The following is a 23,810-nucleotide window of genomic DNA, read 5'->3' on the forward strand; positions in this document are numbered from 1 at the left end:
AAAGGCTGAGCAAGACTTAACAGGGTTGGAATACAGCCTGGATTCAGCATAATTCCTGATTGGATGGTGATCAGCTACCATTCTATCTTCCAAAGGAAGATAACATCAGTAAGGAAAGTGAGCATTATCCTATACTACGAGCACTGGGCATTAGAATGTCCTTGGCCATGTTTTTTTCAAATGGATGAGTGGACTCCACCTGTTTACTCCGTGATCTTTTTCTACTCTGTTCTAATTAATACATTTGACACGATGGTTGGCAATAGGGTAAGTATAATGGCATTTAATGAACAATAAAAGTGCTAAAGAAAAATTTAATACATACTCTCTGGCATTCAATAAAAAAAAAAAAAAAACCTAAATATGCCAAAAAATAAGACTGCGTGACAAAGAGAGGAAGAGAGAAAACACAAAAAAAGAGACGCAAGACAATCCAAATATTCCAAATCAGTGATGAGAACTTTAAAATAACCATGATTAATATGACCTAGGGAATACAGGAAAAGATGGATATAGATAAAAAGATAGGCATTTCTATCAGAAGACTAGAGTTTATTAAAAAGGAATCAAATTAAAATTCTAGGACTATATGAAATTAAAAACTCATTTAATGAGTTAAACAGTAGATGAGAAACATCAGAAGACAAGATTAATGAAAAGAGAAGTCAATAGAAAATAAACAAACTGAAGCACAGAGAAAATGAAGAGAAAATACAGAAAAGGATATAAGGCAAGTGGAGCCGGGTAAAATTTATCATATATGTAATTGAAGGTTAAAAAGATATTAGCCAAGGGGCGCCCGGTGGCTCAGTTGGTTAAGTGTTTGACTTCAGCTCAGGTCATGATCTCGCGGTTCATGGGTTCCAGCCCTGCATCAGGAGCTGACAGCTCAGAGCCTGAAGCCTGCTTCAGATTCTATGTCTCCTTCTCTCTCTGCCCCTCCCCCACTCTTGCAAGCGCATGCACGTGCACGCGCTCTCTCACTCTCAAAAATAAACATTTTAAAAAATTTACAAAAAAAAAAAAAATTAGCCAAATCTTTCCAAACTTGATGGAAGATCAGTGGCATGGGTAAATATGTTGGTAAACGCAAACGTGTATTGCCTGAATATCAAGTGTAAAATACAGTAATAAAAGAATCTTGTAGAATGTAAAATATATGTAGACTTAAAATGTCTCAAGATGAGAATGAATAAATGGCTCTAACACTACTGGAGAAGCAGTGAGAGTTAGATTTATATTTCACTGTAACAAATCAAGAGTAACTGCTAAAAGGATAGCAATCATATATATAGAAAATGAAAAAGAATATATGACTAACAAGTCCCTAGAAAAACTGGAATAGTGGAATAAATAAAAAATACTTTACTGACATATAAGAAGAAAAAAAAGTAAACACAAAGAGTTAAATGGTAGCTATAAACCCAAATATAACAACATTAAATGTAAATAGACTAAATACTCCAAATAAAAGGTTGGATAAGAGGCAAAATTCAATTCTATCCTGATTATGAGACACGTTATATTTAAGGACAAAAAGATTAAGGGGCACCTGTGTGGCTCAGTCAGTTAAACGTTGACTTCAGCTCAGGTCATGATCTCCTGGTTCATGAGTTCGAGCCCTACTTCAGGTTCTGTGCTCACAGCTCAGAGCCTGGAACCTGCTTTAGATTCTGTGTTTCCCTGTCTCTCTGCCTTTCTCCTGCTCATGCTCACTCTCTCGAAAATAAATAAACATTTAAATAAAAATGTTTAAGGACAAAAAGATTAAAAGTTAAGGGTGGAAAAACATACATCATACATACAAACATTGGCTGAAAGAAAGTTTTATCTAATAGCAGACAAAATAGACTTTCAGGCAGTAACAGTATTAAAGACATTTCATGATGACAAATAATCCAACCCCTAGGAAGAGATCACAACTCTTAATCTGCACATACTGTGCAGCTAAATACTGACAGCTAAAATGACACACTAAAAGAAGAAATAGACAAATGTACACTCAGAGACAGACTTTAACATACCTCTCAAAATCAGATAGACTAAGCATACAAAAACCAGTAAGGTTACAGAAAATAGGAATAACAAAATTAACATACTTAGATCTAACTAGCATAGACAGAACATGCAATCAATGACAGAATATATGTTTTTCAAATATACATGAAGTATTTATCAAAACTAACCATATGCTGTATCATAAAGCAAGCATAAACAAAATATCAAAAGTTTAATTTTTTTTTTCAACGTGTATTTATTTTTGGGACAGAGAGAGACAGAGCATGAACGGGGGAGGGGCAGAGAGAGAGGGAGACACAGAATCCGAAACAGGCTCCAGGCTCTGAGCCATCAGCCCAGAGCCTGATGCGGGGCTCGAACTCACGGACCGCGAGATCGTGACCTGGCTGAAGTCGGACGTTTAACCGACTGCGCCACCCAGGCACCCCCAAAATGTCAAAAGTTTAAAAGCTTTCAGAATATGTTCTCCACAGAGTAGAATTAAGTTGGAAATCAGTATCTAAAAATAACTAGAAAACCCTAAACTGTTGGAAAGATAAAAATTTTTTAAAATAATCCCTGAGTTGAAGAGGAAATCCCAACATAAATTAGAAAACATTTTAAACAAATTAATAATAAAGACACAACATTTCAAATCTTGTGAACAATCCCAAAGTAATGTCCAAGAAGGGCATCTGTATTTAAAAGGTATTTCCTAGAAAAGAAAGGCTGAAAAACAGTAATCTAAAACCCCATCCCAGAAATTAGAAAAAGAACAAGAACTTAAATAAAGGGTAAGGAAAGAAATACTACAGACTTTTTTTAAAGAATAAAAAAATATTTTAAGAGGATATTTTAAAGGTCTTAGGAATAAATTTGATAACACACATGAAGAACTCACTGAAGGCTGATTCAAGAAGTAAAAGGAAATCTGAATTCTACAGTGTCTATTAAATAAATTAAATCTGTTACTAAAAGACTTCCCACAAAAACAATTAGCAGTTCAAATTTCTTCCCTGGTGAATTCTTCCAAAAGTTTAAGAAAGAAATAATCTAATATTACACAAATTCTTCTGCAGAGGAATATTTCCCAACTTGCTTTATAAGGTCAGATAATCTAAATGACAAAACTAAACAAGGACGCTATAAGAACAATTACAGATAAATCTCTTTCATGAACATATACGCAAAAATCCCAAAAGAATATTAACTCATTAATATATATATTATTAATATATATGTTATATATAAAATATATATTAAATATATGTAAAAGCATATATTATATATATCATATATATAATATATATTAAAAAATTAACAATATAGCACATGTTTTTATTCCAGAGTAGTTTAACCTCCAAAAGTCAATCAATATAATTTACCACATAAACCAAAAAAAGAGAGAGAAATTATGTTTATTTTGGTAGACAGAAAAAACATTTGACTGCAAATACCTGCTTCATGGTAAAATTGTTAATATTTTCTACAATAATGTGGTCCTAGGAAGTGCAGCAAAACAAGAAAACAAAGGTGTAAAAGTTGAAAAAGGAAGAAATAAAACAAGCAGATGACATGACTATATTCAAAATTTAAAAAAAGACTGCAGAAAATCTGTTAGAATAAGTAAACCTGGTTAAGATTACTAGATCACAAAACAAGTATTTTACAAGGTTGATTTTATGTCTATGCATCAGCGAGAAAAAAAGATTGAAAAAAATTTTAATGATTTGTTACAATATAAAAAATATAAACAAATAGGTTTAAAAAGAGATATTCAGGGGCGCCTGGGTGGCGCAGTCGGTTAAGCGTCCGACTTCAGCCAGGTCACGATCTCGCGGTCCGTGAGTTCCAGCCCCGCGTCGGGCTCTGGGCTGATGGCTCAGAGCCTGGAGCCTGTTTCCGATTCTGTGTCTCCCTCTCTCTCTGCCCCTCCCCCGTTCATGCTCTGTCTCTCTCTGTCCCAAAAATAAATAAACGTTGAAAAAAAAATTAAAAAAAAAAAAGAGATATTCAAAACTACCAACATGTTTGAGAAAAATTTAAGAATATTTAAATATATGAAGGGTAACGTTCTTTTTCTTGACCTGGGTATGAGTTACACTGTAGTGTTCTCTTTGCAAAAAATTCACTGAGCTATGTGCACTTTCTGTATACAGATTATAAATCAGTAATTATTTTTTTAATGTTTATTTATTTTGAGAGAGACAGCATGCACATGTGCAAGTAGGGGAGGGCGGAAAAGAGAAAAAGAGAGAGGGGGAGAGAGAGAGAAAAGAATCCCAAGCAGGCTCCATACTGTCAGGCACAGCCTCCATCCCACAAACCATGAGATCATGAGACCAGAAATCAAGAGTCGGAATCTTGGGGCACCTGGGTGGTTCAGTCAGTTAACTGTCCCACTCTAGATTTCAGCTCAGGTCATCATCTCACCGTTTGTGAGTTACATGGGGCTCTGCACTGATGGTGCAAGCTGTCCCATGCTTGTCCCTCCCTCTCTCTGTCCCTCTCCTGCTTGGTCTCTCTCTCTCAAAATAAATAAAAATAAACTTAAAAAAAAAAAGGAGTCAGAATCAACCCACTGAGCCACCCAGGTGCCCCAGTAATAATTTATATGAAAAATGTGGAAACAAAGAACAGCTAAGAATAAGGCTTAATGCAATACTCCCATGTTCTACCTATCATTTAAAGCTTGGCTACAGATTTAATACTAAAATTTGTAAAGCTGTGTAAGAAAAGAGAAGTTGTCAGTTACACATTTGTGTCCAGTAGATATAAATACACCAACTGCCTAGAGATAGAATTCTTGGCACTAAAATAAGACCGATATTTCTCACAGAAATCTTTACAAAAAGAAGACACTTCTTGACATAATGATGTTCTTGACAACAATGTCAAGAAGACCTGTGAATGCTTCTTCTGATGACCCACAATATAGGCTAGCGGAATCTTACCAATACACAATTTTGTAAAAGCAACTGGTGAAAGGAGTGTGTGAACATACCCAACTGCTTTCTGATGATTTGGACCAACTCAGAGACAGATCTTTTAAACCTGTAAGACTGAATACAACAGTGGATAAGCTTCACATATTCTCCCCTGAGTATCTTATCTTTCAACTGAGCTTCTCAAATTTATCTATCAGCAGTGAAGTTACGATAAGCAGTGCAGGTAAATGTGTGGAGGACAGCTATTCTCTGTAAGTTGAGTATGAACACATTTTAGCTAGGGAAAGAGATAATAACCTTCTATGAATGCTGAGAAGCTTATCCAGGACCAATAGCTGAAAAGATTATCATGCTACCTCGGTTGTGAATACCTACTATCAGGGCTCTAACAATCCTTAGAAATGATACTGAACCTGCTCCAAGAGAATACAACTAAAAATGTTGATCAAAGACCAGACCCCAAGTTCTGCCACACATAGCATGACTAAAAGAGCTTTCACCAAAAATATAATCACTAAAGCCAAGGGATGAACAGTCTCATGAGGCATACTCAAGCCAATAGTAACAAGTAGAGTAACTCACTGGATTTAAAGTTTAAAGGATTATATTGCCAATAATACTCAGTAACATTTTACATATCTGCATTTTACCCACCAAGTTCAAGCATAGGAATAGACCTTTTTTCTGATTATTCATCAAGTAGAATGTGAAGTTCAGAGTGCTAAAGATCACTCACTTAACTAAGGCCTCTGGGTGCCTTTTTTTTTTTTTTTAACATATGATAAATTTACTTATCTGCTTTCCTAGATCACAACCAATTATAAGAAGCATGTGAGGATGGAAGCATAAAGGAAAGAGCTGCCAGAAACAGGCAAAGTTGTAAGAAATAACAACTTGGTAGGAGGCGACAGCAGAATACAAAACCAGACAAAAAACCTGAAAGACAATCTTCAGGGGCCATGTAGCAAAAAGCTCTATGTATTTCAAGAGTCCCCAGGGCAGCCACTGCAGAGGGTATATTCACAGAAACAGATTCAGAGTGAAGTCTTTAATAAGGATTTTATTATTCTTTAGAGAGTCTTTTCAAAGAAGGTAGGGAAATGTGTCATCCATTTTTAAAAGCAGTTCACCCAAAATATTTTAAATATTGTTATTTATTATGGCTTAAATTTGAACACTTAAATTAAAAGCTTCAGTTATTCAGAAGACTGTACTCCACAATTAATGCTGAGTAGGGCACTCTAGCTAATGGGAGAATTTTAAGCTTAACTCAAACATTAATAACATGGAAAATATGAGCACCTCATTCCCTGACTACACTGGAAAAATAAGGCCCTACTGTTACTTGAAATAACTTTCAAATTATGAAGTAATATATTCACCTACAGACATCCAAGAATAACTATGTACATCTTATTAGAAGTACTTTAAATTTGATAACCATCATTTGTCTCCACTCATCACACTTTCTCCTTAAATCACTCGTTAATCCTTTCTCCTCACAAGACAGGAAAATTATGACTGTGTGAGGAGTTTCTCTTAAAGAATTGATGTAAAAGTTGAATATTATTTTAAAAGCGTTTATGCATATATAAACTGTATACTGTAACAGCTTTCTCATAAAACAATATTAACCCACAGAAAGAGACTAGATTTAAATTCTTCTTGTCAACAGAAGTAAAATTAAAGGAATATGTAAGCTTTTCAGTAAAACATGAAGCTTAAAAATGACAGAAAAAATGACTAATGTACCTGATTTCCTATGGATGAAAAATGCAGGCTAAAAATAGCCTATAAGACCTTAAAAAATTAATTTTTCAAAGTTCTAAATGGTAGAGAATATGCAGGGAAAATACTAGTTGGTACACAGAGCCAACATCAGTCTACGAATATTTTGGTGTTGAGTGTGGAATATTTAGAAGCCTCAAATGACCTACTTTCTCTCCACCACAATCTGTAAAAAGCATGATAAAATAGTACTTACTTACTAAGTACCATACAAGTATTTTTAAGGCTGCAATACAATGTTCAATGGAACAAAAACAAGCGATGAAATAATTACATACACAATCACAATGTACTGCAATTTAATTCAGGTCTTGACTATCTTAACCTAACCAAATAACCCACTTCAAAAGTTTAACACCATAACAATATTGTTGTTGTATAAGGCTTTAAACCTAAAGAATTAGGAAGATACATAATAAGGTTTCAAAACTAAGCTGCGAATATGCATAACGTTTAAGGGTTAAGGAAAAAGCATTACTATATAAGTATTATAGATACAGTAGAATGATATGTGGTGGTAATGGGGGGGGAACCTTTGCTTTGGTTTGCTTTGTTAAACTGTTCACAAGTTTTCTAGAACATCAGTAGAGAAACAAAATGGAAGGCAGAGTTCAAAATATTTTTCTTTAAAGAGAAAAATGCACATGCCTCATCTAGCTACCATAAAACCTATGTCTACCATTACCCTGCTCATATTTGGAGAAATTCAAAAGAAAAAAAATGAACACATTTGGCATCAAGACTATTATTAGTTTTAGGGCTGTTACTGAAGCTTACTAATGATCTAGTACAAGATTATTTTATATATGTGAAAACTAGAAAATGAGATGTTTGCATGGCTTGTTAAAGGACATACAACTAGTCAATGACAAGGTAAACTTAGAACTCAAACTCTAATCCAACTTCTTCCCAACTTAACTATCAAATCACCTCTAACTTGATAAATAAAAATTAAAAAATGAATTAAGAGACATGGGTGAGATTCTACAATATGGTAACTCTGAAAGGCAAAGAAACGCAAATGCATAAATATTGATTTGTTCATTTTGCTGAATTAGGGGCAGAGCTACTTAAAGCATACAAATGGCCTATAGTGACTTTTTTTCCCAAAAAGTAAAAGCCTTTTAGACAATGCCTATCAAACAGATCCCATTACTATTGAGATGGATGTAATTTATATAAACTATCGCCTCTTCGGACATAAAGAACAACTTTAGCAGTAAATCCACATAAATACATGTTGAAAAACTGAAATGTATTTTAGCTACAATACTAAACTTACAAGTAAATTATAACTAAGGTCAGCACTGATATTCACAATCGAAAATAATTATGCAAATAAAATTAATGAAAATACAGCTAGCCCAAACAGCTTGTCCACACAAATCAGTGTGATATAACTGAAATTTCTTATCCATAACTTAAAATGTTATTTAAATAAGGTTGAGATACAAGCCCTTTTTTCAGGTCTTGGCCTCTGATGGGGGAGATGAACATTAAATAACCTAAAATCGGCCATGACAAAAATGGAGAAGCAAAAGAAATAGTACCCACCACTGAATTTATTCATTCAATAAATACTTCCTGAGCATCAGATGCTATAGTAGGAAGGTTTTAAAAAAGTAAAAAAATATAATTGAGCAAAAAGCTCTCCTGTGAAATTTAACTCTGATGGAGCTTTTATAAAATACGCTACCCAAGAAGCGCTGTATATGTTGGATCCTGCTTGAGATGATTGTCTTTTAGAAAAATAAAATAATCTTTAATGTAGATAAAATAAAACTAAGAAATCAGCCTTGCTTATTGTTCTGTTTTTCCCAACTTAAAAAAAAAGATTTATCTGGATTTAAATACATTTAAAACCTGTCTTCCTCAAAAGGTTGCATTCTAGACAGCACAAATGGTAAATTAAACCAATTCCACATTATAATATGGTTTACAGCTCTAAGTGCAGTAACAGCGAGGCAGGTCTTCCTGCTATATAGGCAAACATCTGTAACAGTCCAAATGAAAAACAAGTCGCTCAAAGTTATTGAATATAAGTCCTAGTATAAATATCTGTATCTGTATAATGCATAAGATGCCAGACACATGTTACACAGGAAGAAATATACAGACAGAAATTGCAAGGAAGGGAAAGGTGTGATCATTCCCTAATTCTTAGAGGATTAACCGATAGTTGCTGCGGAGGTGTTTGGTGAAAAATCAGTTATTTCTGAATACTAGACTTATAGATACTAATTATTCCTTTTTATGTTTCTATATGTTCCAGAGTAAAGGAATACTACATTTACAATTAGAAAACATTGAAGGAGAGGCAGACGTGGAATAAATCATTGACATGAAGCCTCGGTATCTTCCACAGTCCCACTCTTAAAAACAACTGCAGAAACTGCACTAGCACTGCAATTCAAAAGTGGAGAGAGAAAACACACTCTCACACACACACACACACACACACACACACACACACACAGCAGGCTTGTTGTAGTAGACACTCAATACTGGTGGAATGAAATGACTGAATACATATGTAAACAAGCCAAAACAAAACCAAAATGCATTCCGATTTTGAGACAACACAGTAAATAATCACAGTGACGACGATTTTACCAAAAGCTAGTTGACAGCTTAATGTGCAGTAAATGAAAGAGCACTTCCTCCCTGCCCTCCTCTTTTACTCTGACACTAGCAGGCACATTCAAAACAAATCCTCCCCCAGCCCCGCCCCAAGCCTTCTCCTCGCTTGCTTCCAGTGCTGAAACTGACGGAAAGTCCCGGGCCTCAGCTGTGCCCAGACCCCGGCCCCTTTCAGGACGCTCGCGCCGGCGGACACGCCCGGTGCGGCAGAGACTGGGGCTACAGCCCCGGGTCTGCGGGACCCCCAGGGAGCACGCGCGCTCGCCCGAAGCCCGAAGCCTGGGGCGCCGGCGGCCCCCTCCCCTCGCAGCGCTCTGCGGGCCGCGCCGTACCTGCACACGGTGATCAGGTTCCTTCTCTCCACCGCAGCATTGCGGGCGCTCAGGCTCTTCTTGCCGCCGCCGCCGCCCCCGCAGCGGCTCCCGCTCAGGCCCCCCAGGCTCCGGGAGGCCATGGCGGGCTGACCCCGGCGCCCCTTTTGTCTGGTGCTACCCTTCCTCTCCACCCCCACCCCCCCCCCACACCTGCTCCGTAACGCTCTTGTTCGTTTTGCGACCGTGGGAGGACACTGTAGGGTCGTGGGAAGGAGCAGGGACCGACGGAGGATGTAGAAGACCGCGGGGTAACCGGTACCCGGGCACTGACGGCTCACGCTCCGCACCCAAGCCCAACACACACACACTCACTCGCACACACGCGCGCACCTCCCCCGCCCTCGCGCGCGCCGCCGGCCTCGGGCGGCGCGTGCGGGGCGGCGTTGGGCGCTCCCCTGCTTCCTGAGGGACCTCGGCTGCCAGCACGCGCGCGTTCCCGCTGGCCCTCACGCCCTACCGCCCGCCTTCGGCCGCCACTCGCGCCCCAGCTGTGGCGGCCACCGTGAAGCCACGGACCTGGCGCGCGCAGCCCCGCCCGCCCTGCACCTATCAGACCAACGCAGTCCACCTGGAGCCAATCGCGGCACGCGAGGGGCGGGGCCGGACGCGTGGCCTTTTTAATGCAGCGTGCTGGAGCACCTCCCCGGCTCGTGGGCAGCTGTCAAGACGCCGGGCTCGTGCTCGCAGCACGCGTGCCGCAGGCAGCCAGCACGCATCGGAGCGGCGTCGCAGTTTGCCCGGGGATTGTGGGATGCGGGGCGCCGGAGAGCCCCAGGCAGAATGCCGACCCTTGCAGAAAGCCCGGCTTTAACCACTAGGATCCCTAGCAGTTGATCTTTTTCCAGCCCTTAACCTCTTTAAGGTCCTCGGTCCCGAAAATGCAGCAGTCCGGCTGTCACACCCTACCTAGCACTTGACTCTCAGGAATGGAGCAGGGGTTTTTTTTTTGTCCTAATTTCTTCCCCTGGCCTGGAAAACAGAGACAAATAGCCCCAGGGAGGGAAAATGCCCGTGGAATATCCCTCTTGAGCGTCTCATGATGGGATTTCTTGACCGTCCACTCCACGTCACTCCTACCCTAGACCCAGCATGTCCTGTAGCCAGGACTGACCACCCACATGAGAACCAGCGCGGTGCTAATGTGCGGTCTTGCCCCTTCCCGCTTCTCCTGGCCTGGGCAGCGACTCCGGGGTTGCGTGGGGAACAGTGAGTCTAGGGAGGGTTGGCCCTTGGCTCTTCTGGGCTGCTCCCTGAGAAGGGTACCACTCTTGTCGCGCGTGTTTGGAATCTAGCGCCCACTTTGCAAAACTTCACCCCCTGGCCTTACCAGCAGGAAGGTCTTGGCCTCTACCTGGTTCTCCCGTACTCACCTATGTGGCGGTCCATCTCCCTTGGCATCAATATGCTCAGATTTAGAGTGAAATCCGTTAATAACTACGGGCCTTGTGGAACCTTCCCTGAATAGAACAAGTACTCAATAAACGTTCATTAAATGTAACTTCAAGTTACATTTGGCATTATTTTGCTGAAATTTTACAATTTTAGTGTCCCCCAAATCCATATAACTTCCACCTTTAATTTTGAAGTTTCTGTCAAAGATGATTGTTATAGAATACATCGTTTAGTGTAAATGGATATCTGGCCTTCATGTATATTATACAAAGGAGGTATTGTTACTTTATGCCGAACACTTTAAAAAGAGTTTTGTATAATAAAACTGTAGATTACTAATATCTGAGTTTGTAAAAAAAAAAAAAAAAGTCTCTATAGATTAAGGCAAAGACAGCCCTTTCAGCTACTAACTCTAATCATAATAGAATAAAAATCTGTGTAGAAAAAAAATACTTGTCTTAACTAACTTACTGCAATAAACATTCACACATTAAAATTATAAAAAATAACTTAGACTTTAAACTTTATATTTCTAAAATAATAAAAGCAGGAGGGTTTTCTAGGTCAGTGCACTTGTCTCCAAACATTTCTTGTCTGCTCTCTGCCAACATGGAAGCTTTTAAGGAAGTTGCCATTCTAGAAGCTCTGACTTAACTTGTCCCCTCTTGCTAGACCAACGGTGAATTCAGAAGTAGCCATAAGGAAATAGATACACTAGCTATGCATGCAGTCATTGCAAAATATTTGCACTGGCAATGACAAACACTGCTCAAACTGATTTTTTTGTTGTTTAAAAACAAGTGAAAACTGCATAAGGAAAAGAGTGGAAAGCTACCAGTTACCAAGAAAATTCCTAGACCCCTATGCTGGTTTGTCCCACAGGAAGGAGAGGACACACAAGTCCTTAACATTTATCAAGAAGACAAAACTAAGTGGTTTTGTCAAATACTGGAAAGTGAGGTGTTGTTATTCTTAAAATTGGCTCTCTAGCTTCAAGTACATTTTCATATTGTTTGTACTACAAATTTTTACTTATAACTGAAGACTTACTAAAACTCCATCTTAGATGATCAGGTAATAAAGTTTCTTCAAACGCTACTTGTTCAGTGAATTCGGTTGACACAGGTATTTGCTGAAAAGATTTCTTGTTAAGAAAGAACTTTTTTTTTTTGTATGTACAACGAGTCATTAAACTGCCACATGGGGGCCTTATCTGATAATGCTTTTTCTTGATTATCCTGAGCAATGTGTCCTGGGCCTCATTCTTTCTTTACATGACTAATCTGGAAATAATTAATCAATTATATCTGCTACAAAATATAATACTACTATAAAGTCACATGAGTTTTTATACTGCTTCTTAAACTTTCATCAAAACCAGTTACAGTCTTTATTTTATTTATTTGAGCACTTTATTTTATTTATTTGAACATAGGTTATTTAGAGATGTAAAAAGACTCACAATAAAAATAATGAAAAAAGCAAACGCCTAATTTAAAGTATAAAAATGCTGTTTGACACACACACACACACACACACACACACACACACACACACAAACCAGCATCCATTCTTGATAAAAACCCTCAACAAAGTAGGGAATGATGGAACGTACCTCAACATCATAAAGCCCATATGCGAAAGACCCACAGCTAATATCCTCAGTGGGGAAAAACTGAGAGCTTTTCCCCTATAGTCAGGACCAAGACAGGGATGTTCACTTTCATCATTACTATTCAACATACTATTGGAAATCTTAGCCTCAGCAATCAGACAACAAAAAGGCATCCAAATCAGCAAGAAAGGAGTCAAACTTTCACTATTTGCAGACAACATAATACTCTATGTAGAAAACCCAAAAGACTCCACCAAAAAATTTTGGAATACATGAATTCAACAAAGTCACAGGATTCAAAATCAATGTACAGAAATCTGTTGCCTTTCTATGCACCAATAACAAAGCAGCAGAAAAAGAAATGAAGGAATCAGTCCCATTTACAAGTACACCAAAAACAATAACAAACTTAAGAATAAACCTAAACAAAGAGGTGAAAGATCTGTACTCTGAAGTAGTATTGAACATTTATGAAAGAAATCGAAGAGGACACAAAGAAATGGGAAAAAATTTCCATGCTCGTGGATTGGTTAGAAGAATAGCCATTGTTAAAATGTCTATACTACCCAAAGCATTCTGCACATGTAATGCAATCCTGATCACCAGCATTTTTAACAAAACTAGAACAAACAATCCTAAAGTTTGTATGGAGCCACAAAAGACCCTGAATAGCCAAAACAATCCTGAAAAAGAAAAGCAAAGCAGGAGGCATCACAATTCCAGATTTCAAGCTATATTACAAAGCTGTAGTCATCTAGACAGTATGTACTGGCACAAAAATAGACACATAGATCAATGGAACAGAATAGAAAGCCCAGAAATGGCCCCATAACTATATGGTCAACTAATCTTTGACAAAGCAGGAAAGAATATCCAATGGAAAAAAGACAGTCTCCTCAGGAGAAGGTGTTGGGAAAACCAAACAGCAACATGCAGAAGAATGAGCCTGGACCACTTTCTTACACCATACACAAAAATAAATTTGAAATGGATGAAAGACCTAAATTTGAGACAAGAAACCATCAAAATCAAGAGGAGAACGTAGGCAGCAACCTCTTTGACCTCGACCATAGCAACTTGTTACTAGACACATTGTTGGAGGCAAGGGAAACCAAAACAAATATGAACAATTGGGACTTCATCAAGATAAAAAGCTTCTGCACAGAGAAGGAAATCATCAACAGAACTAAAAGACAACCTATGGAATGGGAGAAGATATTTACAAATGACATATCGGATAAAGGACTAGTGTCCGAAATCTATAAAGAACTTATCAAACTCAACACCCAAAAAACAAATAATCCAATGAAGAAATGGCAGAAGATATGAATAGAATTTTTTCCAAAGAAGACAACCTGATGGCTAACAGACACATAACAAGATATTCAACATCATTTATCATCAGAGAAATACAAATCAAAACCATGGTGAGATACCACCTCACACCTATCAGAATGGCTAAAATTAACAACACAGTAAACAACATATGTTGATGAGGCTGCAGAGAAAGGGGTACCCCTTTACACTGTTGGTGGGAATGCAAGCTGGTACAGCCACTCTGGAAAGTGTGGAGGTTTCAAAAAAAAGTTAAAAATAAAACCATCCTACAAAGTATTTACCCAAAGGATACAAAAATATAGATTTGAAGGGGTACATGTACCCCAATGTTGATAGCAGCATTATCACCAATAGCCAAACTATGGAAACAACCCAAGTGTCCATAGACTGATGAATGGATAAAGAAGATGTGATACAATTGCACTAAGAAGCATAAAATACCTAGGAATAAATCTAACCAAAGATGTAAAGGATATGTATGCTGAAAACTATAGAAAGCTTATGAAGGTAATTGAAGAAGATTTAAAGAAATGGAAAGACATTCCCTGCTCATGGATTGGAAGAATAAATATTGTCAAAATGTCAATACTACCCAAAGCTATCTACACATTCAATGCAATCCCAATCAAAATTGCACCAGCATTCTTCTCGAAACTAGAACAAGCAATCCTAAAATTCATATGGAACCACAAAAGGCCCCGAATAGCCAAAGTAATTTTGAAGAAGAAGACCAAAGCAGGAGGCATCACAATCCCAGCCTTTAGCCTCTACTACAAAGCTGTCATCATCAAGACAGCATGGTATTGGCACAAAAACAGACACATAGACCAATGGAATAGAATAGAAACCCCAGAACGAGACCCACAAACGTATGGCCAACTCATCTTTGACAAAGCAGGAAAGAACATCCAATGGAAAAAAGACAGTCTCTTTAACAAATGGTGCTGGGAGAACTGGACAGCAACATGCAGAAGGTTGAAACTAGACCACTTTCTCACACCATTCACAAAAATAAACTCAAAATGGATAAAGGACCTGAATGTGAGACAGGAAACCATCAAAACCTTAGAGGAGAAAGCAGGAAAAGACCTCTCTGACCTCAGCCGTAGCAATCTCTTACTCGACACATCCCCAAAGGCAAGGGAATTAAAAGCAAAAGTGAATTACTGGGACCTTATGAAGATAAAAAGCTTCTGCACAGCAAAGGAAACAACCAACAAAACTAAAAGGCAACCAACGGAATGGGAAAAGATATTTGCAAATGACATATCGGACAAAGGGCTAGTATCCAAAATCGATAAAGAGCTCACCAAACTCCACACCCGAAAAGCAAATAACCCAGTGAAGAAATGGGCAGAAAACATGAATAGACACTTCTCTAAAGAAGACATCCGGATGGCCAACAGGCACATGAAAAGATGTTCAGCGTCGCTCCTTATCAGGGAAATACAAATCAAAACCACACTCAGATATCACCTCACGCCAGTCAGAGTGGCCAAAATGAACAAATCAGGAGACTATAGATGCTGGAGAGGATGTGGAGAAACGGGAACCCTCTTGCACTGTTGGTGGGAATGCAAATTGGTGCAGCCGCTCTGGAAAGCAGTGTGGAGGTTCCTCAGAAAATTAAAAATAGACCTACCCTATGACCCAGCAATAGCACTGCTAGGAATTTATCCAAGGGACACAGGAGTACGGATGCATAGGGGCACTTGTACCCCAATGTTCATAGCAGCACTCTCAACAATAGCCAAACTATGGAAAGAGCCTAAATGTCCATCAACTGATGAATGGATAAAGAAATTGTGGTTTATATACACTATGGAATACTACGTGGCAATGAGAAAAAATGAAATATGGCCTTTTGTAGCAACGTGGATGGAACTGGAGAGTGTGATGCTAAGTGAAATAAGCCATACAGAGAAAGACAGATACCATATGGTTTCACTCTTATGTGGATCCTGAGAAACTTAACAGGAACCCATGGGGGAGGGGAAGGAAAAAAAAAAAAGAGGTTAGAGTGGGAGAGAGCCAAAGCATAAGAGACTGTTGAGAACTGAGAGCAAACTGAGGGTTGATGGGGGGTGGGAGGGAGGAGAGGGTGGGTGATGGGTATTGAGGAGGGCACCTTTTGGGATGAGCACTGGGTGTTGTATGGAAACCAATTTGACAATAAATTTCATATATAAATAAAAAAAATAAAATTAAAATAAAAAAATAAAAAAAAGAAGATGTGATATACAATGGAATATTACTCAGCCATCAAAAGAAGGAACTCTTGCCATTTGCAACAATGTGGATGGATTTAGAGGGTATTATGCTAAGTGAAGTAAGTCAGAGAAAAACAAATATCATATGATTTCACTCATATGTGGAATTTAGGAAACAAAACAGGTGAACACAAGGAAAAAAAGAGAGAGGGAAGCAAACCATAATAGAGTCTTAGTGATAGATGACAAATTGAGGGTTGATGGAGGGAGGAGGGTGGTGGATGGGCTAAGTAGGTGATAGGTATTAAGGAGGGCACTTGTGATGAGCACTGGGTACTATATGTAAGTGATGAATCACTAAATTCTACTTCTAAAACCAGCATTACAGTGTATGTTAACTACCTTGAATTTAAATAAAAATTTGGAAGAAAAAAAAGTATGAGAGTGCTGTAGAACTGAATGGGCAGACCATACTTATTCACCATTTTCCCAACCTCCTCTTTCTCCCCATTAAGAAAGACAATAGTACAACTGTAGCATACAAAACACCCTCGAATTTAAAATGCTATGAGCAGGAAAGATTATCAAACCATTGTTTATTTTAATTTCAAAGAAGAAGTGGACTTTCTAAGCATGCCCAGACACAGCAATCATAAAGAAAAGGTTGATAAAGTGTAAGACACAAAATTTTTAAAACATCCCCCAAACAAGAGAGGGGATGTGAAGACAAAAGCAGAGGGTAGAGAGGAAAGAAGACAGTACACTGCTGGCTTTGAGGATAGAGGAAGGGGGACAGGAGCCCAAGGGAGCACAGGAGACCTCTGGATGCTGGAAAAGCAGTCCTTCATATACAAATGCACTGGGTAGCAGTGGAGACCCATGGGCCCAATCAGGCTTGGAGGCAACAATGCAGAGAAAACTCTGCAGATGCAGGCCTTGGACACAAACTCCTTCCTGCTAGCATACTCCTGTGGAGGCTTCAGCCATGTAGGAGGAGCAGCTACTTTTCATTCTCATAAAGCTTTGCTATGAATGGAGCATGTTGAGGGGACAAAGGGCCACCCCAAAGTGGAAAACACTGAAAAAGTTAAAGTCCTTTGACAGAACAGGCCAAAGGCAGACCAGGTCTTCTTTCTCCTCAGAAAACGTCAGAGAAAGTGTGGCTATCCACAGTTGTCTCAGAGTTTCCATATCCTGCTCAGGAATTCCTGCAATAAAACAGAGTCTACTTTCACACATGGCTTATGAGACTCAGTCTCATCCATCTATGGTCTCTGTACTGTTTTCATTTGTCCCACAAGCCAGTCCTCAAAAATATTTATTGAACGAATCCAATAAATGAGCAAATGCAAAGTGGATAGACAAGTAAAAAGAACCAAATGTTGTCACAAAATATCACCGTTTTTCTTAGCATGAAGGTGCAGAGCTGGCGGTGAGATGGATATTGGAAAAGATCCCTTGTTCTTTTAATCTCCCTAGGAAGGACCTGAATAAACATATCCCTCCCTGCAGTCAGGCATCCTGGCAGGTGTCCTTGCGCCCAGAATAGAAAGGTGTGGCTGAGCTCTGTTGCTGCTGCTGTAATTGGTATGCAGGCAAATGCTCCCAGCTCCCAACACTGCTCCCAGCACATTAGAAATCTGAGGGGGTGGGTGCTAATAACCCATAATCAGTGTTGGATTTGCCAACAGCCAAGAGAAAAATGAACCTTTAATTGAGGGAGATTTGGCATCAATCAATGATGTGACTTTAGTCAGGCAAAACTGACAAATTACTGAGTCAGCCATCCAACTGTGAGAATGATTCTCTACTGGGGTGAAGGATGAAAATGTGGATAAATGGCCTATCTTTACCCACCCCAGGACCGTAACTCACTGTGAAAAAAAATCGTCTATATTCGTTTTTAAATTTTCCTGAGTTTCTTTTTCAAGTTATGTTTTGGCAGAGCTTATTTTGTAAACTCCAAGCCCCTTTACAGAAGCATTGTGTTTCATTTTATGCTGATGGTCATTTCCAAGTGGCAACTGAATAGAATTCAATTAGCAGATATCCAGCCAGAGAGCTGAAGAAGGAGCTCGAAGTAACAATAGCAGGCCCGAGAATTCTTTCAGGATGGTGGTGATGGGTCAGCAAGGTTTTGGATCTTCTTGAATTTTCATATAAACAGAGCTACTAAGCAGCCAAACCAAGAAACCCGGCTGTGGACAACATTTACCACAAAACTAGGTGATGAGATATTCCTATGAACCCCAAATGCAAACAAGTTGGGATAAACCACCAAGAGCAGCAAGCCCTGGGCTCTCTCCAGCAGCTGTGAGAAAGCACAGGGAAGCCACAGGGCAGCTATAGACCTAGAACAGGAAAATCCAATATAGCCAATAGGTAGGTGGGAGCACTTACAGGCCTACGGGGAAACCATGCAGGTACTGGGAGGGGCTTTGCCCAATCCAGTCAGGGAGTGGGAGGGATCTGCAGTCAGCTGTGAGCTATAAACTTTCCAAACTGACCAACCAGGGCTCCCCTCCAGGACAAGACCCCACATGAGAGGAAACTGCTGGGAGTGGAATAAAAACTGAGCAGGATTGGTGCTTTAGACGGACAGCTGGCCCACAGAAGCAGGTAAAAATTAAGCAGCAGACACTTGTGCTGATGACCCTCCCTCCTACCAGCTGCAGACAACCAGGGTGGCTCTCTATTGCTCTGGGCTCATTACTGGTCTGCCCTATCTGGACACAGTTCTGCAACTCAACACTTGTCATTCTTTCAGACACAGTTTTGTATTCACCATCCCAGTTCATCATAATTTTCCTCAATTACTCCCAGTTCTGCCCATTAGAGTTAATAAAGAAGTCTCCTTCCTCTTCCATATGATGGGTTTCAAATATTTAACAACAGCTACACAGGCCCTCTAAAAGCATCTTTCTTTCAGGCCAAACATCTCTAGTTTCTTCAAAAGCTCCTTCTGGAATATGGCTTCCAGAATCCTGTCCTAGCCCCCTGCCTCTGGGCTTATTGAAGTTCAATTCATGGTTCATGCCAATCCTGGAACAAAAAAGCTTGTATTTAAATTCAGGAAGCTCCACCTCCCGGCTAGTCTATTACCCAGTCTGGGCCTCAGTTTTCTCATCTGTAATATGGGGATAATGTTACATTATATATTTATATTGAGAGTCAGTGAGATAATAAATATAGCGACTGTGAGAACTCTAGAGCATGGACAAAATATACATAACTGGGCACAATTTCTCAAAGTTGTACTATCACTGGTACTCCAACTTGTATTTCTATAAAGAGATCATTCTGGAAGTGATCTGTTGTGAAGAGGATGTGATGGGGCTCTTTTCCCTTATTCTAGTCTCTAAGTTTTTATTAATACAGTTTGGGTTACATGAACTTGGAAGGCATATCACACTGTTGGTCCTCACTGAGTTGGCAGTAAGCTGAGCAAGAGCCACTCTACTGACTCTAGGTTTCTTAATTGTCTTAGACAAGGTCATAGTCATGTTACACGGCATTTTAATGAAGAGAGCTGCTGTCAGCCCCATATAGAGGACCTCTAATGTTGAATTAGACCAGTCCATAATTCTTCCCCCGTCTTGGTCCTAAGGTATATTTTTTTCTGGAGGAGGGAATATACAGAAATCTCTGCACCTTTCTCATTTAAAAACATTTCTAAAAATCCATGAAGAAGTTTATCCATAAACAAAGCCAAAGAAAAATGACAGACTAAGAAAACATACTTGAAATTAATATCATGGACAAAATGCTCATTTCCTTTATATACACAGTACTCCTGCAGATCAGTAAGCATTGTTTCAGTGGAACAATGAAGGTGGAAGCCAAATGAAGGTGGGGAGAGAGAGGGGAGTGGTACAGGGTAATATTAAATAGAGGGATGTTGGTATTTTATCTCTATTGTTGTGTTGTTGCCTTTCACCAAAGTAACCTGAGCACATTTTAAAGTTGACAGAATGAATCCACTAGGAAGGAAAGGTTAGTAATAGAGAGAAAAAAAGTGATCAGAAAAGAGAATGCAGAAAAGCAGTGGGATCCAAGGCACAGATGAATGGATTGAGCTTTGGTCAGAGGCACTAATTTGCAGTTATAACCAGAGAAAATGGTGGGAGTGTCCATGTAGATGTTAAGTAGTTTTGAACTTTTATTATTAGAAAGTCCAGGAGGTTCCCGTCTCATAGCTTCTGTGTTACCCACAAAATGAAAGATTCAAATAGTCCTTTCAAATAGTATGTAGTAGTAGAACAAATTCACTAATGAAACTTAGGACTCCTGGTCAGTGTTTGAGGATCCATTTGAATTTGGTGATGGTGAACTCACATTGAGATATATCCACCCTATCGAGTGACTTTCTTTGCCATTATTATTGTCTTATTCATCTCAGGCTGCCATAATGAAATAACATAGTCTTGGTGGCTTTAAACAATGGAGATTTATTTTCTCAGTTCTAGATGCTGGGAACTCCAAAATCAAGGTGCCAGTCAATTTGGTTCCTGGTGAGAACTCTCTTTCTAGCTTATAGGTGGCTGCCATCTTCCTGTGTGCTCACATGACCTCTTCTTCGTATACAGAGGGTGCGGTTGGGGAGTGGGAGAGAGAGAGCAAGCTCTCTGGTGTCTTTTCTTAGAAGGGCACTAACCCCATCATTAGCACCTGCCCTAATGACCTTACCTAGCCCTAATTACGTCCAAAGGCTCCATATCTAAATATTATCTCGCTGAGGGTTAGGACCTCAATATATGGATTTGGGGAGAAACAAAAGCATTCAGTTGAGAACAGCTGGACTGCTGGCATGCAGGTGATGAGAAAGACATTGATTTCAAGCAGGACTGAGATTTTATGGGGTAAAAGGAAAAGACAGAAGCACAAGGACGTTTGTATTAATAAGAGTATGACTCTAATGTACTTTAAATTTGATATAGAGGGAATGAAGAAAGAAGATAAGGAAGTGATTAGCTGAGGTAGAGAAGAAGGACCAAAGAACTGGCTGGTCTGTTGAGTTCAAAGAATAGTCATAATGGATATAGTTAAACAAGCAAACTAGGAGAGAAGATTGGAGATTGTTGTCAGAGTGGAGGAGTGGATGGGTAGGTCTGGTGATGAAAGCAGGTAAGAAAAATTTAGAAGTCAGAGTATTGAATGGCCATTTATGTTGTTATGAAGTCACCCAGCATTGTGGCAGGATTTAGAATACACAGTAGCTGTTGTGTTATCTTACCTCCAATAATACAGGGGGAATAAGTGGGAGACTAATACATGACAGTATTGTCAAATTACCTAAACCTCAGGACTGAGAGCAAATTTTTTTGGTTTGCTTGCGTTTTACAAGACAGTGGAGAAATAATGGTTTAGAAGTGGCAATAGAAACCAGTCAGGCATACTTCTGGCTCTAAGTTATGAAAGGGATGAAAATATTTAAAAACAAAACAAAACTAAACAAAACAAAAATCTGTTTGAGAGTACAAAGGAAGCAGAGTCCTCAGGGGAGATCCAGGCTTCCGTTGAGGAAAGAGGGTGGAGATACCAAAGAGCAAAAATTGAGAGGTCATCATGGAGGGGGTGGCAGATAAGGTCAAGATCAAAGACATGTAAAACGTTGGTACAATAGGGCATGGATGGTGAGACTGACATTACAGGCTTTGTTGAAGAGTCCCTTGACAGATGTCACAAATTTTTTTTTAAGGCTTACTTAATGGCTGATCAAAACAAGGTGCATTTGGTCTTACAGTTTCTTTGAGGAGGGTAACATGGGCTCTTAGTTCAGAGGGCTTTTTTCTTTTTCTTTTGAAGCGAGTGTTAACAAAAAATTACAGACTCCAGACATTGCTTGAACTACATCAATTAATCTTCAGAGCCATTCTGTAGTAGGATATAGTCTCCCATTTACAAACAAGGAAACAGAGACTTGGAGAGGTTAAGTAACTTGCAGAAAATAACACAATAAATTGGAGAACCAAAATTAAAAGCTTCATTTATTAGAGGCAAATGGATCTATTAGATCCATTCTTTTTTTTTTTTTTTTCTTTTTGTCGTCTTTTTTTTTTTCCACAAAAGTATAAATGACACACAAAGTCACATTAGTTTCAGGTGTACAATACAGTGATTCCTTAAGTTTATACATTAGGCTGTGCTCACCACAAATGGAGTTACCATCTGTCACCATGCAACCCTATTACAATATCACTGACTATATTCTCTATGTTGTACCTTTCTTATTCATTCCATAACTGGAAGCCTGTATCTCCCATTCCCCTTCGCCCATTTTGCCTATTCTCTCACCCTTTTTCCCTCTGGCAACTATCTGTTTGTTTTTTATATTTATGGGGCTGTTTCTGCTTTTGTTAATTTGTTCTGTTTTTTAGATTCCACATATAAGTGAAATCATATGGTATTTATCTTTCTCTGTCTGACCTGTTTCATTTAGCATAATACTCTCTAGGTCCATCCATGTTGTCACAAATGGCAAGATCTCATTCTTTTTTATGGCTAATATTCCATTCTCTTTATATGTATACCACATCTTCTTTTTCCATTTATTAACACTTCAGTTGCTTCCATATCTTGGCTATTGAAAATAATGCTGCAGTAAACATAAGGGTGCATCTACCTTTTTGAATTAGTGATTTCACTTCCTTTCATAGGTAAATACCCAGTAGTGGACTTATTAGTGCATATGGTATTTCTGTTTTTAATTTTTTGAGGAACCTCCATACTGTTTTTACTAGATTCATTCTTTTTCCTAACATGTTTGCCACCTAGTTCCAGATGAAGCTTAAACACAAAACCTCTGCTTTGCACACATAGTGCTTAAGAATCAGGAAGAGTTGTATACAGTGACCAGTTGCATCACGTCTCCAGAGTCAAAAGCGGCAGTCCTCAAGCTTTCATAATGCTTTATAAGAAAAGTGGGATGGGGGAGCCTGGGTGGCTCAGTCGGTTGAGCATCCGACTTCAGCTCAGGTCACGGTCTCATGGCTCCTGAGTTCAAGCCCTGCGTTGGGCACTGTGCTGATGGCTCAGAGCCTGGAGCCTGCTTCTGCTTCTGTGTCTCCCTCTCTCTCTGCCCCTAACCCACTCACATTCTGTCTCTGTCTCTCTCAAAAATAAACATTAAAAAAAAATTTAAAAGAAAAGTGGGATGAATTTCTTCATTGGAACTAGCAAGAAAGTCACCTGATCAATTTAGAGCATGGAGCAGTCTTTCCATTTCCCTCCTCCATCTTACCTTTCTCTTTACACTAGAGCCTTAGCCTCATCTTGTACCAGATTGAATTGTTTTACACCAAAGAGAATGTTTTCAGCATTCTCCAGCACATTAACTTCATTTTTCACCCACTCCCCTCCTCTTCTATGGTTCTAATAAATACCATCAACATTTTTCAATGTCACCTTAATGTTGATAAAAACTCTTCTGAAACACCATAATAACAAAATAATATTCCATGGTATACTGGTATCGTAATGTATTCAATCAACCCCACATTTGTTGAAC

The 23,810-nt window shown here is 39.1% G+C and overlaps 2 protein-coding genes across 6 annotated transcripts in view; one reads left to right on the forward strand and one right to left on the reverse strand.

Moving 5' to 3' along the window:
* The window catches only part of RUNDC3B (RUN domain containing 3B), a 155,052-nt gene extending 144,782 nt beyond the window's left edge, over positions 1-10,270 (reverse strand). For 3 of the 4 annotated variants that reach the window (XM_040472768.1, XM_040472769.1, XM_040472767.1), the window contains exon 1: positions 9,707-10,270. In XM_040472768.1, coding sequence (XP_040328702.1) covers positions 9,707-9,828 — 122 coding nt within the window. In that variant the 5' untranslated portion in view covers positions 9,829-10,270. The remainder of the gene's footprint in view (positions 1-9,706) is intronic. The other variant, XM_040472770.1, reaches the window with a different exon arrangement.
* Positions 1-23,810, forward strand: part of ABCB1 (ATP binding cassette subfamily B member 1) — a 238,509-nt gene that overhangs the window by 61,360 nt on the left and 153,339 nt on the right. The gene's annotated exons all lie outside the window — the stretch shown is intronic.

The sequence above is a fragment of the Herpailurus yagouaroundi genome, unplaced genomic scaffold, assembly GCF_014898765.1.
Source record: "Herpailurus yagouaroundi ecotype Mexico unplaced genomic scaffold, PumYag 100, whole genome shotgun sequence".
Lineage (NCBI taxonomy): Eukaryota > Metazoa > Chordata > Mammalia > Carnivora > Felidae > Herpailurus > Herpailurus yagouaroundi.